This window comes from Pangasianodon hypophthalmus, chromosome 11 (assembly GCF_027358585.1).
Source record: "Pangasianodon hypophthalmus isolate fPanHyp1 chromosome 11, fPanHyp1.pri, whole genome shotgun sequence".
In the NCBI taxonomy this organism is placed as follows: Eukaryota; Metazoa; Chordata; class Actinopteri; order Siluriformes; family Pangasiidae; genus Pangasianodon; species Pangasianodon hypophthalmus.
In genome coordinates this window covers 637,864-654,930 of record NC_069720.1, presented here as the reverse complement: position 1 = coordinate 654,930, position 17,067 = coordinate 637,864, and the positions used below count along the sequence as shown (strand labels likewise).

The window sequence follows — 17,067 nt, the reverse complement described above, 5'->3', positions numbered from 1 at the left end:
TCATTACTTACATTATAGCAGCTATAAACAGTCGTTCCTTCACCAGCCTCTCTTTATTTCCTTTCTTGAAGATAATAAGACAAAAAAATGCAGCTTGTTACCGAGAAACTGCAAAAAAAAAATAAATAAAAAACGTAAACTCCTCTGTCCTGAAGTTACAGCTTTATCTCTGACTGTTACAAAGCACTGACACTGGAGACTCCTTCCTGAAATGTTAAATAAACATCTCTTCATCATATCAGTTACTGAATACAAGTACACGTCCCCTGTGAATGAGCTGTTACCATGGAAACGATAACGTATTAGAACAAGCGCATGTGATTTGCAGCTGCTGTTATAGAAAATTAATCAACACCTTGTGACCAATCAGAATTCAGCAGCGCTGTAGTGTAAAGACCTTTTTATGTTTTTATTTTATGTTTGCTAGCACTGCTACGATGGTGAGAGAGGTAAACCTCTGAAACGTGGTTTTGTGTATTGGAGTGTTTGTTAAACGTGTCTCTGGTCCGTGTCATGTCTAAGGTCGAAGGAGAACCCGGGCTAATTCGTAAATGTCGGCACATATGAGCGGTTGATTGACAGCAGAATAGAGAGTGACAGCTTTAAACTTTGTGCTCCCTTTTTCCTTCTGGCTCATTATCCACGCTGTGGGGGAAAAAAGAGTCCGTATGTTATGTGAAACAAAATGAGTCAGTAACTGCGACACTCGGCTCGTAGATCAGAATAAAGCACCTTTTTATGGAGCTTCTCAGCCTCAAGCATTGTCACTTTCTCACTTCTCGCCAAACAAAAGCCCCACCACACCCCCTCACCCCTCTGTAAAACGAACTGCAAGGTTTTCCACCCCATTGGGTTTCTCCGGGCAAACTCGCGAAATCCTATTAACACGTCCAGCGCGGGGTTCGGTGTGAAAGAGGAGAGCCGACCTGCTGCACTCGCTCACGGCAGGTCAGAGTGCAGCCGAATAAAGAGCGCTGGGTTTGAAAAGAGTTTTATACACACACACACACACACACACACACATATGTGTGTAAAGGGACAGATGGATCAGGATAGAAGTGTGTGTGTGTGTGTGTGTGTCTCTGGGTGTGTGGGTGTGTTGCTAATTACTCCCTGATTGCTATTAATCTGGCAGATCATACTCGAACAAACTGCAGATGTGTGCTGAGGAAACAAAACAAAGCCTTCTTTTAAATTCAGTTGAATGAAGAAAGAGGAAATTTATGAACCAGCACTCTGAGTATTTTTATTGTTTTGTACCTGGATTGTTCGCAGAGATAGAAAGAACTTCAGTAAATGTATTTTACGTTTATTATATGTTATTACGCATTATTTTGAATTTAAATAAAATTACAACTAATTTATTAAAATTAAAAACTTTTGTATTTTAGTTTTCAATTTTCTTTAGTTTTTTTAAGTAGAATTTAAATGCTATTAAAATTACTTCTACTCTTCCTCAGTAACAGTAAAATGAGAAACGAGAAAAAAAAACCTACAATTTTTCAGTTTTACATTTTTACATAGAACATTTCTGTACATTTGAACTTTATTTATTAACTATATTTGAATATTCAACTTAAAATCACGTACGTCAGAGTTCAGATTTATTGTCACGTGACATTTTACACAGTTTCTCAGTAAAGTATAAAAGAGGCTTTTACTTTTAAAGCGCGTTTAAGTATAAGTATATTTAACTTTCACTCAGGTATAATTTTGAGTGAAAATGTCACAATAAAACCTGATATCAAGCAGAATATCCTGATGATTGGGAAATGCATCTAATCTTTAATTATAAACTGTATTTAAAGCTTCCAATCAATTGCATATTCTTACTATATTGTTTTTATATTGCACTTACTTCAGCTGCTGATATAATATCATGCACTTTTTTCTCCTTTAAATGTGACAGTGTGGATTTTCAGATGTTCAGGTCTCGCTTTTAGAGAGAAGAAGCCTTTTAGAGGTGATTCAGGGTTCTTTGGATAGTTTCAGAAGGTTTTCTACCTGCAGCTCTTTCTCAGTTGTACTGATTTACACAGAATTAAAATGATGAACATCCAAAGAAGTCTTAAAGGTTCTAGATTTAATTTTTCTTTCATGCTTCATTCCTTCTAACTGCTCCTCTTCCTCACAGAAGGTCTGAGCTGCATGAACAAAGAGCACGGCTGCGCCCACATCTGCAGAGAGACGCCCAAAGGCGGAGTTTCCTGCGAGTGCCGGCCGGGGTTCGAGCTCGCTAAGAACCAGCGCGGCTGCATCCGTACGTGTCGGGTTTCCGTCCGTAATGATAACGTGTAAAGGATCGTGCAGAGTAACGTTTACGGGGGGAAGAAAGTTTTGTCGCTGATCCTCTAAACATTCACATTAACTCACAATGAGTGAAATATTGCAGAATATTTGAATAGAATGCACCTAATTAGTGCTAATCTGACATCATCTGTGTTCCTGTTGCCTAGTGACCTGTAACCACGGCAACGGGGGGTGTCAACACGTCTGCGAGGACACGGAGCACGGGCCGGTGTGCAGGTGTCACGCCAGATACACGCTTCAGACCGACGGGCGCTCATGTGTAGGTACGTAGCCATGAACTTGTGTCTCAAACTGTGGCTGCGCAATGATGATCTTTATTTCCAACAAACTCCAAACAAAGCAAGTGATTCACACACACACACACACACACACACACACACACACACACTTGTAATGAGCAGACAGTCTGTAGGCTCCAGCTGTTGCTCCTCGCTATCTGATGTGTGTGTGTGTGTGTGTGTGTGTGTGTGAGGTCCATGTTTATCATCGCTTCATCTCCATCTCCGCCTTTCACTCCACCAGCATCGCCTGCATTTTTTAGCTTTCTTCTCGTTATCTTTCTCGCACATAGAAGAGATCAGAATAAGTTTACGCTGACAGGGAGGTCTGAGATTCACGGCACTGAGCACTGGAGGTGAATTTATTTGTGTTTGTGTTTGTGTGTGTGTGTGTGTGTGTGTGTGTGTGTGTGTGTGTAGTTAAAAAACACAGATCAACATGAACAGTTCATAAACTACAAGCTGCAATATTTTATCACCAAATTTCACTGAATGATTCACCAACAAATCCCTCATTACACAATTTTATCGTTATTTTCATTACTGAGTCGAACTGTAAATACCGACCTGAAAGATGATTATTTTCCTATAACAGCGCGTCCCCAAGTGTTTTATTCCTCTTACACCACAGCAATTTATGAACAGTAACATTTTTTTCTATTAAAGAGCATCACACTGTACATTTTATCCATTTACAGTTACAATGTTCAGTGAAACGAGTTAGTTCCTGTTGTCGCTTACGTTATAGCAGCTATTAACACTCGTTCCCTCACCAGCGTCTCTTTATTCTCTCTCTTCAAGTTAATAAGATAAAAAAAATGCAGAAACTGATGAACCGTAAAGAAGAAGCGTAAACTCCTCTGTCCTGAAGATGTCGGAAAAATTACAGCTTTACCTCTGACTGTTACAAAGCGCTGACACTGGAGACTCCTTCCATCAATGTTACATAAACGTTTCCTTACAGAAAACTTCACCACATCAGTGATTACACAGCGTTCACTGTCCGAGTCCCTGTGAATGAGCTGTTGCTATAGAAACGATAGCGTATTAGAACGAGCGCATTAATTATAATAAACCTGCGCTTCTGTCAGAGCTGCTGTTATAGGAAACTAATCAACACCTTCTGACCAGTCATTTTTTTGTTGCATCACATTTTGGTGAACAAACATAAGAAATGAATGTAAACATTGATGAATGAGGCCCCGGGTTTGTTAATATTTAATATTAATTTTTTTTTTTTACTGCCATCCCAACTTCCTGTTTCAGTAGGTTCAGTAGTTTCGATGAGAAATGATTTAATCAGCTAATAAAAGTAAATCATTTTAGTCAGAATAAACTGTGTTTAATTTTAAACCGTCGGATCTCAGCGCTGGCTCCAGACACAGTTACTGAATAATCTGCTGAATAATGCGTCTTATCATAAATTTCATTTTGATAAAGTTTTATTAAGATTTTTTTTGTTTTGACAGTCTAAACTTTAAATGTAAAGAACTTCAGAATTTGAGTGCTACATAAATAAAATTATTATTATTATTATTATTATTATTATAAAGAATTTAAAATGTATAAAACATTCATCAAGCTCTGTATATTAAAGTTTTTATTGGCTAAAAACATATTTTTTAGTTTTAACTCACATTTTTTTCCCCAGTGTTAAAGGAATATTACTTTAATGCTATTTTTTTTAATTTGTCGTACTTGAACATGTTTTTAATGTTATGAATTTTTGTTTTAATGTTTTTTTTCTTTTTTCGCTCGCTGCTTTTCTTTGTTGCGTTTTTATTGTTGGTTTATTTTACTATTTTATGTTTTTTCCTTTACACTGTAAAGCGCTTAGAGCTTCATGTTAAATGCATGAAAATAAATGTTATTATTATTAGTAGTAATAGTAATAGTGTTATATGTATATATTCCTGGTGTATGGAGTTATTTCTGTTTATTTAGAATATTGCATCAGTTCTTATTCTTTCTACTGACATTTTCGTTTGTCGCTGCAGAAAGAGATGACGTGACCGCCAGCAGCTCTGACCACAACGCCACGTCTCTCGCCGAGGTGGACAAACGCGTCAAGCGGCGACTCCTGATGGGTAAAAAAATCCATAACAACCGAGTCTGAACCCTGTGCTTTTCTCACGATCATGTAAAGAGCGGTGTAAAAACTTTGCATTTAATCCAAGCGTAAAGTTTTTGTAACTGTAAGTTCAGAGGAGCGTTTTTCCCGGCCGCGCTGCTGCATTCCTCAGGCTTCGAAGCAAACTGTGAAATGGCTGAGAATCCGCGCTTTCTCACCTCAGATCTGTCTGCTGTAAAATCCGTTCTGGTGATCGTGTGGTAAATTTCACACGTGTGGCTGTGAGGAGGTTTACTGTACGCTCCGTCTGTTAACATCCACGTTCAGCTGTTTCTGTCTCGCCTCTGTCTTAGTGCCACTGAATCCCAAAACAGTCTGAAAAAAAAACAATCCCCTGCTCATTTACGAATTAACATACAGCCCGAACATTACAGCAGCCGAGTCTCAGTCAGCAGGGATCTTTATTAACGCGCTCAAAAGTATACACCCCCTCAGACACACTGTAGTTTGTACTTTTAATTTATTTAAAATTATTCCTTATTACAGTGTATAATAACTCGACCCCTTCACTACATGTTCACTTTGAAACCTTTCATGCCTTAAATAAAACAAACAGGCTCAGTCTCGAGTGGTCGAGTCTGTAGGAAAAAAACAGCGTTCACACACCTTTAGAAAATATCGATCTTATCACTAAGCCGGAGAAGGAGATAAAAAGATGTCAGAGTGATTACGGAGAGCAGCGGTGACATTCAGAAGCAAGAAAACAACGAGATATGAAGAAAAGAGAACGGAAGAAAAACAAAAACAGACAGAGAGATGAATAAAAGTCCAAATCAAACAGCAGGAAACATTCAGCAATATCACTTTGATTTTTATCCTCTATTGTCAGATCAGAGTGTTTTATTCACCAGTTACATCATGGACAAGGAATTTATTTACTTCAGGCATCATATAAAGAAAAAATTACAAAATAATATAACAATATATTTACAAGATAATACAGAACAGTGCAAAAAACATGTAATTATTACCTGTGAAGAAAAAAATAACACTAAAAGATAAGCAGTAAATAATTACAGAAAATTAAAAATCTTATAACTGAAGAAATAGTATTGTTAAATAAATATTTGAGCAGTTAAGTGTTTTATGCAGTTACATTCTTCATTAATATCAGTTTTGAACATCAGTGATCAGATCAGTAACCACACGGGTTCTCTACAGAGGATTGTGGATGTTCTTACATGATTAGCCTAATGACTGCACTCGCTAAAATCTATGCTCGAGTCTCATTCACTGCACAGTGAATAACTTCACCTGGATATTATAGACTTTAAGCTAAAACTCTACTGAAATAAAAATGACCCTGATGCTCGTACTGAAGATCCTTTAACACACGTAGCGCTGCGTGACTCTACAGTACACAGTTATAGAAGAGGAATGATTTATAATCGCACTATCCGCTGTCACGCAGAAGAGCACGGCTTCCATTCTGAGTCTGGTTCCTCTCAAGGTTTCTTCCTCGTGTCGTCTCAGGGAGCTTTTCTTCACCACCGTCACCTCTGACTTCTTCATTACAGAGAATTTAAATCTATATCCAGATTTCTGTGACGCTGCTTTGGGACAGTGTTCTTGTTAGTAGAGCTTTATAAATACACTGAATTGAATTGAAGCTTAGGGTTAATACACTGTGTGTGTGTGTGTGTATGTGTGTTTGTGTGTGTGTTGTTGTTGTTGTTGTTATTGTTTAGAGACCTGTGCTGTAAATAATGGCGGATGTGACAGTATGTGTAAGGACACATCCACCGGCGTCCGCTGCAGCTGTCCTGTGGGTTTCACTCTCCAACCGGACGGCAAAAGCTGCAAAGGTCTGATAAGAACCTTGTTTATTAATACACTATATTTCCAAAAGTATGTGCACCCCTGATCATCACACCCATATGTGCTTTTTGAAGATCCCATTCCACATTTATTCCCCTGTGTTTGCTGTTATAATGAGCTCCACTCTTCTGGGAAGCTTTCCACTAGATGTTGGAGCGTGGCTGTGGGGATTTGTGTTCATTCAGCTACAAGAGCATTAGTGAGGTCAGGCGCTGATGTTGGGATGTCGAGGAGGTCTGGGGTTCAGTCGGTGTTCCAGTTCATCCCAAAGGTGTTCAGTGGGGTTGAGGTCAGGGCTCTGTGCAGGACACTCGAGTTCTTCCACTCCAACCTTCCCACACCATGTCTTCATGGAGCTCGCTTTGTGCACAGGGGCATTGTCATGCTGGAACAGGTTTGAGTCTCTTAGTTCCAGTGAAGGGAAACTGTAAAGCTACAGCACACAGAGACGTTCTGTACAACTGTGTGCTTCAGACTTTGGTGAAGAACCTCATATGGGTGTGATGGTCAGGGGTGCACATACTTTATTACCTTTCCTCACTGCAAAAAAAATATCTTAGCAAGTAAAAATATCTTGAATATTAGAAAATTCATGTAATATCTCTCTTTCTTCAATTAAACAAATATATGATGATTAAGCCTATTTCTAGATATTTTACTCATTTCAAGTTTTGAAATTAGTTTTGTCTTATTTTATTAGCAGATCAGTTTCCTTATTTCAAGCGTTTAACATGTATCTACTGTTAGAATAAAACAAGTTTAAAATGAGTAAATGTATTTAGAAATAGGTTTAATGGTCTTCTATTAATCTCACAATGAGAAATATTAGAAATATTTCCTTTATTTGTGACATCTTTACTTGCTAAGAGATCAGTTTTTGCACTGCTGGAACACAGGCACTGACCGAAACCTTACATTACGGCTAAGGTGCGTGTGTGTGTGTGTGTGTGTGTGTGTGTAGACATAGATGAGTGTGAGTTCCACAACGGAGGCTGTGACCACTTCTGTAGGAACACCATCGGCAGCTTCGAGTGTAGCTGTCGCAAAGGCTTCAAACTGCTGACGGATGAGCGCTCCTGCCAGGGTGAGGCTTCTGTTCTTCTGTTTGTAGTGGTGTGTGTGTGTGTGTGCGCGCGTGTGTGTGTGTGGTTAGGCTGAGAGATAAGAACGTCTCTTGAAGCGTGCCCGTATCGACTTGCAGGATTTCTTTGAAGATCCTTAACTCGGGCGAGCTTTAAGAAGACGTTTTGGTAAAGCACACAGACTCCGCCCTCGGAGGAATGCGCGTCTCCCTGTTATTATTAACCACGGCGTAGATCGTTTCTTTCATATTCAATATTTGATGTTGAAGCTGAAAATGAGCACACGTAGACTTGACAGATGTGCATAATTACATTGTGTGTGTGTATATATATATAGATATATATTTATATATGTATATATTTGCTTAATTATAGATATTGACGAGTGCTTCTTTGAGAGGACGTGTGACCAGACTTGTGTGAACTCCCCGGGAAGCTTCGAGTGTGTGTGTAATAAGGGATACACACTCTACGGGCTTGCACACTGTGGAGGTACGCTGAATGATTGCATGTTTATATTCCCTTTCAGCACATTTAGAGATTATAATAAGCACCGACTGCAGCGCTGAGTTCACTAAACCGCTGAATAACAGAGGCAGAAACAAGGCGCTAATCATGACGGAGCAGAGTTACTGTTACCACCCTGAAGCTGATGATTTTCCTGTAACAGCACATCCCCGAGTGTTTTATTCCTCTTACACCACAGCAATTTACCAACATTACATTTTTTAATTATTAAAGAATGATATGTCGGACTCTTTATCCATTTATAGTTACATTTAATGTTTATGAAACAAGTTAGTTCCTGTTGTCACTTACGTTATAGCAGCTAGAAACACTCGTTCCCTCACCAGCCTCTTTATTCTCTCTCTTCAAGTTAATAAGATAAAAAACACAGCTTGTTCCGCATGTTACCGAGAAATCGCAAAGAAGAAGCGTAAACTCCTCTGTCCTGAAGACGTCGGAAAACTTAAAGTTACAGCTTTACCTCTGACTGTTACAAAGCGCTGACACTGGAGACTCCTTCCATACATGTTACATAAACATCTCCTCAACTTTTCAATCATGTACCAAATACAAGTACACGCCCCTCTGAATGATCCGTTACTATAGAAACGGTAACGTATTAGAACGAGCGCATTAATTATAAATAAACCTGTGATTTGCAGCTGCACTACTGTCAGAGCTGCTGTTATAGGAAATTAATCAACACCTTCTGACCAATCAGAATGCAGAATTCAGCAGTAGAGTAGTATAAATGCTGTGATAACAAAGAAATATTTGTGAAATCTCATTGATATAAATAACCGACAATTTCTTTGTCTTTTCATTCAAACCTTTGCACATGACTTTATAAACAGCTGGTTCTAGTTTAGCACTAGCAGTCCAGTTCCAGCATTTCTTTGAGTAATTAATGCGTTTTTTTTTCGTAAATCTTTTCTACTTGAAAGGGAAATATACTGTTGTAGGATTCTACATAGAAACTTTAAAGGTTCCCTCAGAAGTCTTAAGGGTTCTAGATCAGCCCTTTTTATTGGTGCTAATGCACAAGGAAAAGATGTTTTGAGGTGCTGCACACTCAGAATAAGGAGTGAGAAGAAATAAAATCAGGTTTTTATCATCGTGCATGTGATTGTTGTCTTTAGTACTATTCTGATGGGATTAGTTTTCCAGACGTGTGTTCAGTAATGAAGTCGGAGGACGTGTGTAGTAATTCTGATCAACACAGGATCTCTGAATAAATCACAGAGATTTTTCATGTATGTACTAAACACTCTTCATGTTAATACACACTGATTGTTCTGATGGTTATTATAAGCTTGTTGTAGGGGGCGTGGCCACGCTTCCTCATTAGCAGGTCACATGACCATAACATATCTGTAGTGTGTATCTGTGATAGAAACTCATTAATGTCCCTAAAATCCCGGGAAGCGTCGCTTCTCTGACGCCCTTTTACACCTCGTCTAGATTTAATTGTCCTGCGTTTTAAACTTTTGGTTAAAAGAGAAAAGAGCGAGGGCTTTCTGGAGAGTCTTTGTACAGGATATAACAGAATCTTTACCAGCATGCCAGTTCAGACGGGATTTATGTATTATGTATATATTACCTGGAGTTTATGGAAGGGAAAATGTGCCGTGGATGTGCAGTCCGTTAAAAATTTCAGACTTGACGGATTCAGACTAAAATCCCAGAGATACTCCGGGAATAACTACATTACACACCTCCACATGGAAACTAATCCCGTCTGAACAGGGCTTTAGATGATATCTTTAGTTGTAGAGATGATGAAGGATTTAACTTTGGATGATAAAATATTTTCTCATAATCAGTTCAAATCTTAAACTGCTGGAAACTCAGACTGTTTCTTAAAGATGATGGATTGGTTGCCAGAAACAGCACCTTGTCAGTGGAAAAGCTGTGTTTGTGCTGATTAAAGGAAAGCCAAGGTTGAAGCAAATGTTATAGATATGATTTAGTTTGTAGTGGTGTTTATGAAGAAATTTAAACATAGGGTGATTTGGTAATCTTATTTATTATTAAAGTGTTGGATTGATGAGGAATATATTTCATTTTCAGACATTAATGAGTGCAGCGTGAATAACGGCGGCTGTGGACACGTCTGTGAAAACACCATGGGAGGATTTCAGTGTCACTGCAGAGCGGGATACAGACTGCACTGGAACAAGAAGGACTGCATCGGTAAGACGGCATTAAACTCAGGACAAGGGCGTGTTTATTCTTACTTCTAGGAGCTGAAAACAGGAGATACTTTGAGTTTCTTGATTGTAATTTTCTTTCTTGCTCTTCCTCGCTTTCTCCTTGAAACCATTTCAAGCAACTAACTTTAATCCACATGTATCGCTGAAGCTTTTGTCCCTGATTCATATACAACTGAGTGCAAATAAACTGCATCCCTAATGGGTTTTAAAATTTAGCCAATATGTTCGGAGGTGAACATTACTCAGGAGAGGATCCAAAAGCGGTTTAGAGGACATGAGAATCCAGGATTCCACAAATCTACTCTAAATGCTGTATTCTCAGTGTTTCCCGAGATCAGCGGCATCTTGACCAGGATAAATCACTCACTGAAGAAGAATGAATAATCTTTTAATATTTTAAGCTCCACAATTTGTCCATTTTTGTTTCTTGTGATAATAAGGAGCATCTGTGAAACCATGCAGACTAAATACCATGTTGCTATAAATGACATTTCTTGTCCTAAAGGTATGCAAACATTTGCACTCAACTATATGTACATTTAAAAATCCTTCTTTATTGAGTTTCCTTGTTTCTCTGATTGCATCAGTCCATCCTGCATCCTGTAGTGAGATTATCTGTGAGTTTGTTATGATCTCGAACATTCAGAAGCTGATGGTTCTCCGGTTCTGATGGTTCCTGTGAGGCCGACGCTGAACTGCAGTAAACACGGAGGAGCTGAACACTGCTTCCTCACCTGTCAGTCTCAGGTGAACATCAGCAGCGGTGAGTGCACGCTTCATGCTCTCGGCTCGCTTTACACGCTTTCACTTGACTTTGGATCTTGTTGCACTCAGCCGTCTCTTGCGTCTCTCGCTCCGGTATGTTGCGTATGCAGGCGCTGAAGATTCCTACACCGTGACCTGTGGCCTGCCGCTGCCGGGCTCGTCTGGAGGAGGACAGCGGGGCGACGGTGGGCCTCACTGCTCAGGCAAGTTCACGCATGCACCAGTTTCACTTCTCACCTCTGTGGGATTGTTTTCACATGAAAACGGCCAGATGAGATCGTTGATTTTAAATGGATATTGTAAAAAACCGAGGGTTCTGTATTAGTAGCTAAGAGGGTGTGCATTCAAATCCCAGAAATGAACATATCCTGGTATTTAGCAGAATGTTGTTATCGATCTTCACCTTCAGAACCATAAATCAGCTCCAAAGCATCGCTGATCCACCTCCAGACTTTACACCAAGCCGCCTTGTATTCGCTCCTCCCTTTTACACCAAAACATGTCGATGGTGTTTCTCGCTTTAAAAAAAATGTTTTTGTCTCATCTGACCACAAAACTCTCTCTCTAATGAAGCTTGTTGAAGCTCAGGAACTTTTCTTTTAAGAAGAACTTCTTATATTTATATCTTATATATATATATATATATATATATATATATATATATATATATATATATATATATATATATGGAAGAGTCTAATTTCTGGGAAATTCTCATCCTTTCCAAACTTTTGAAACTTTTTATTATTGCTTTGATTATGTTTAATTTAATTTTTAAGTGGTGAGATCATTTTAGAACCGTTACCTGACATGTTCACGTATAATCACGTATACCGTTGTGCTGAAGTCAATCACAGAGTTCCTGGACATTGCATGCATTTAAAAAAGATCATATTTTAAATATTCTATATGGTTGCCAAGAATTTTGTTACATTTTTAAGATTAGAAATACACACACACACACACATAATATTGGCATTATTATGTAATTTCTGCACAATTTTCAAAGAGTGCCATCAAACATTAAAAACTCTAACTCCTTTATTTTCTTTCAGGTCTCGACTCTTTCTGCACTCACAGGATCAAAACCACAGCCACGTTTAAATGGGGTCAGGGGAAATGCAGTCTGAAACGAAGTCCAGAAAAACTCACCGAGAGCTTCAGCATGGCGCTGTCAGGTAACCCTCACAGGACAAAAAAACCCTAGAATTCTGACTGTCTCTATGCGGAGACAAAACCCTGCTTGTTTACTTCACTGTGGCTGTGGATCAGGTGTGAAATCTGACGAAATAAAACCGGATTCACAGCTCGTCAAATATCAGCTGGCAGAGGACGTTAGTTAACGTATTTGGTAAGATTCCTCTGCTGAATTCTGCATTCTGATTGGTCGTCAGGTGTTGATTAATTTTCTATAACAGCAGCTCTGACAGTAGTGCAGCTGCAAATCACACGTTTATTTATAATTAATGCGCTCGTTCTAATACGTTATCGTTTCTATAGTAACAGCTCATTCACAGGGACTCGTACAGCGAACGCTGCGCTAATAATAAACGGATTGTAAAGAAAAAACATGTTTAATCCATAAATTACATGGTGAAGTTTTCTGTAAGGAGACGTTTATGTAACATTGATGGAAGGAGTCTCCAGTGTCAGTGCTTTGTAACAGTCAGAGGTAAAGCTGTAACTTTAAGTTTTCTGAAATCTTCAGGACAGAGGAGTTTACGCTTCTTTGCGGTTTCTCGGTAACATGCATAACAAGCTGCTTATGAACTTAAAGCGAGAGAAAAAGAGGCTGGTGAGGGAACAAGGGTTTATAGCTGCTATAACGTTTCATGGATGTTCTACAACGTTAAATGTAACTAAAAACAGATAAAAGTGTCATTCTTTAGTTAATAAAACAAATTGTAATGTCTGGCAGTTTGCTGTGGTGTAAGAGGAATAAAATACTTCATGCTGTTATAGGAAAATAATCCACTTCAGGGTGGGAACAGGAAGAGCTGATGGCTTTATTACTTACTTACGTGATTACGTTCTTGATTTACAAACAGCACAATAAAGATAGAGATGAGATTTATGAGTTTTCTCTTTATTCCCTCACTTTTCCTTCCTCCTCTTCGTAATCTTTATGAGTGAGCTTCATGATGTTCTTTTGAGAAATGGATGTTTCGTTTTCTCTAGATAAGAAGGCCTTGGCTACTGAGAACGTGCAGTTCAGCTTCGTGAGGCTTCACTGTAACTCCTCGAGCCCCCGGCAGCGAAGTCGTCACGGCCGTAAAGCGGTGGAGGACGAGAGCTCGTCCATCACGGCCCTGTTTGAGCTCGATGTCAACCCAGAGGAGGTAACAGGTTGGTTTCGCTGCAGCGCTCACTGAACAAACGCATGAAAGCCTCTCGCCTTCTCGCCTCTCTGCTTGTGTTACGAGTTACTGACCATCGCTTCCTTCTGTGTTACTAAACGCAAGTCAGCTAGTGAAAGTATCTCCTGTTTAGTTGCTGGTGTGTATTGTTAGGAATAGTGGAATGACATGCATGCTGTAGGTGTGTGTGTGTTTCTGTGTGTTTCTGTGACGTTATCGAGTGTCTCTGTCAGCAGAGGGTTGTGATCTGGCGTGTGTGAAGCGGCGCTCAGAGAAGCGCCTGAAGAAGACCATCCGAACTCTCCGCAAGTCCATAAACAGAGAGCAGTTCCACCTGCACTTCGGCAGCTCGGAGTATGAACTCGCCAAGAAGGCGGCGCGGCCCGCAGACGGCCCTGAACCCTGCGGCCCCGGACAAGTGCTGCGGGACAGGAAGTGTGGTGAGAGACTCCTTTCTTTTCTTAAAGATCCTTTCTAGCTCCTTTTTTTTTTTACTGTTCTCACGTTCCAACACCATCCACATGACCGGCCGCTGACGTCACGGCTGACAGTCGGCCACAGAAAGACGCTCCACAGACAAAATGAGCAAATCCTTTAAATTCTGGTGTTCAGTTGGGACTTTATAAAGCCTGTTGAGTTTGTATCTTCCACAACACGTAACAGACATTCTGTAGAACAGCCTGTGTGTCTCTCTTACGTCTTTGTTTTCATTCTGCATGCATTTAAATGTGAAGCGATTGAGGTCTTAAGAGTTAAATGATCAACAAAGTGTTATAATCAGCGCCACTTTTAACCAACGCTCATTTTAAACCCAACGCATTCTAAGCTTATTTCATCGAGATAATAATAATAAGTTTTATTTGATTGTATACAGAAGTAATGCAAGTTTATAACGATCAACACAGACAAATTACATGATGTACTGTATTTACTTACTCATTGTGAGAAAGCTCTACGCTCCAGTCATGAGCGACGTCCCAGCCAGTGTGAACTGAAAAGTCTGAACTGCAGAATAAATAAAAATTACAGCTCTGTTTCTGGAATAATTCCTCCTCGTTGTTTGGTGCTGGACTCGGGCCAGCGTTAATGTTAAACTCAATTCTGAAGCATTCAAGGCCACAATCTAGAAAAGTATGAACGTGAAATCAAAAAAATAATGAAAACAGCTTTAAGGATTTCAGAAATCATGTCCACATGTGCAGCAGCTTTACACCAAGTTTAAGTATTAAGCCAAATAAATGAACAGGTAAAAACAAAGTTTAGAAATCTGTACTGTTTTCTCTGGTTTCTCATTTCTGGCCTAGTGATAAACCTCATGCCGCTATCTGACCTCTAAATCTACACATTTCCACACTGTTCTTCACTGATCTCTCACTAAACGAGTGTAACGAGTGGGAATGAAATAAACCCCGCCCCCAGGACAGTCTGATGTCACAGGTCTTGGTTTATATCTACAGCCAAAGTACACTAGTAGCAGCATTAAGTTAGAAATGACCAAAATAAGAGACTTATAGTTAGTTTTGTCGTGATATTTGCCAGGTACTTTATACTTTTATACTTATATACCTATACTTATAAGAGTATAATTTATACTCTTTAATGAAGCCTGATGAAGTGTGTTGATGAAGTGTGTTAGGTAAGGCACAGATATAACCGGTCCACTTTAGTGTAGATTCAGTCCTCGGACATTTCTACAGAACATGTTCATTCATGTTTTGACTGAAAGTCTTATTTTAAATCTGTTAGCTACAGTACATCAGGTCGTGTACATGTGCACCTGGGTCTGGTGATGGGACTGAAACAGTCAGTCGTTTCAGGGAAACTTGACATTATTGTTAAGTCCAACATGGAGGATGAACTTTGTCTATCAGCCGTTTGGTTCATCAGTTCAAATCATCTGGAATAAAATCACTAGCAGTAAGGCTTGTTGACAAATATGGTGTTTAAAGGAGCAATTTGCTCTGTGACTAAATTAAAACTACGTGTACCACAGCGCGGTTGAATGCTCGAATCTGATTGGTCAGAAGTTGTACATTACTTTTGTATAACAGCACAGGTAGTTCTGGCTGTAAAATGAACCTTAATATTAATGTTCTAATACGTAATCGTTTCTATAGTAACAGCTCATTCACAGGGACGTGTACGGCGAACACGCCACATAATGTAAGATTAATAATAAATGGATGTAAGAATGGGTTGTTTAACAAAGTAAGACGTATAATCGTTATGTGGTGACGTTTTTTGGAAGGAGTCTCGGCTGTAAGCGCGCTCAGGCTTGGTTATGCTTTCCCTTTCCTCCATTTGCTCAGTAAAATGACAGAGAGAGAAAGAGAGGGAGAGAGAGAGAGAGAGAGAGAGAGAGAAAGAGAGGGAGGGAGAGAGAGAGGGAGAGAAAGATGGAGAGAGAGAGAGAGAGAGAAAGAGAGGGAGGGAGAGAGAGAGGGAGAGAAAGATGGAGAGAGAGAGAGAGAGAGAAAGAGAGGGAGGGAGAGAGAGAGGGAGAGAAAGATGGAGAGAGAGAGAGAGAGGGAGAGAGGGAAAGAAAGAGGGAGAGAGAGACAGAGAGAGCGGGAGCAAGAGAGAGGGAGAGAGAGAGAGAGAGAGGGAGCGAGGGAGAGGGAGAGAGAGGGAGCAAGAGAGAAGGATAGAAAGAGGGAGAGAGAGAGGGAGGGAGAGAGAGAGAGAGGGAGGGAAAGGGAGCAAGCGAGAGGGAGAGAAAGAGGGAGAGAGAGAGGGAGAGAAGGAGAGAGAGAGAGGGAGCAAGAGAGAGGGAGAGAAAGAGAGAGACGGAGCGAGGGAGAGGGAGAGAGAGAGGGAGGGAGGGAGAGAGAGAGAGAAAGAGGGAGAGAGAGAGAGAGAAGAGGGGGGGAGAGAGAGGGCAAGAGAGAGAGGGAGAGAGAGGGAGAGAGGGAGGGAAAGGGAGCAAGAGAGAGGGAGAGAGAGGGAGAGAAGGAGAGAGAGAGAGAGAGAGAGAGAGAGGGAGAGAAAGAGGGAGGGAGAGAAAGAGGGAGGGAGAGGGAGGGAGGGAGAGAGAGAGAGGGAGGGAAAGGGAGCAAGAGAGAGGGAGAGAAAGAGGGAGGGAGAGGGAGAGAGAGACAGATGAAGCGACTGTTTATCGCAGAAACTAATTTGTCTCTCTGACGTTCCACCTTAATTCTAACTATAAACCCTTACAATGTGCAGCGTGTCGTTCATTAACACCTCGGACATTGTATTCGTTGGCAAATCGCTGTGGTATAAACAGAATAACACTCCAGATTGTCCTGTTAATCAAAAATAATGAATTTCAGAGTTTAGCGGCACTCCACTTGTGCGTCATGCAGCATCACACCCACCGGTGTGCGTTATTATTTATAACCGCATGATCTATTGCATATTATTCCTTACTTACAAACCCACTGCTGATGAAAACACACAAAACAACAGCACAGTAAGGAGATGAAAAAACCTCCCTGAAGTCACAATGTTCAGAAAGCTAAATTATTTACATTTTATTTGTATAACGCTTTAAACAACAGACATCATCACAAAGCAGCTTTACAGAAATCTGGATGTAGATTTAATTCCCTAATGAACAAAGCAGAAGCGACATGAAGAAGAATCCTT

The 17,067-nt window shown here is 40.0% G+C and overlaps 1 protein-coding gene across 5 annotated transcripts in view; it reads left to right on the top strand.

Annotated features, from left to right (window-relative positions):
- The window catches only part of scube2 (signal peptide, CUB domain, EGF-like 2), a 32,849-nt gene that overhangs the window by 3,686 nt on the left and 12,096 nt on the right, over window positions 1-17,067 (top strand). The window contains exons 5-16 of one of the 5 annotated variants that reach the window (XM_053238355.1): window positions 2,138-2,260; window positions 2,457-2,573; window positions 4,586-4,675; window positions 6,408-6,524; window positions 7,499-7,621; window positions 7,995-8,111; window positions 10,197-10,319; window positions 10,986-11,102; window positions 11,215-11,307; window positions 12,160-12,282; window positions 13,283-13,450; window positions 13,695-13,901. In XM_053238355.1, coding sequence (XP_053094330.1) covers window positions 2,138-2,260; window positions 2,457-2,573; window positions 4,586-4,675; window positions 6,408-6,524; window positions 7,499-7,621; window positions 7,995-8,111; window positions 10,197-10,319; window positions 10,986-11,102; window positions 11,215-11,307; window positions 12,160-12,282; window positions 13,283-13,450; window positions 13,695-13,901 — 1,518 coding nt within the window. Of the gene's footprint in view, window positions 1-2,134; window positions 2,261-2,456; window positions 2,574-4,585; window positions 4,676-6,407; window positions 6,525-7,498; window positions 7,622-7,994; window positions 8,112-10,196; window positions 10,320-10,985; window positions 11,103-11,214; window positions 11,308-12,159; window positions 12,283-13,282; window positions 13,451-13,694; window positions 13,902-17,067 lie in introns of all 5 variants that reach the window. The other 4 variants (XM_034308418.2, XM_053238354.1, XM_053238357.1 and 1 more) reach the window with 4 other exon arrangements.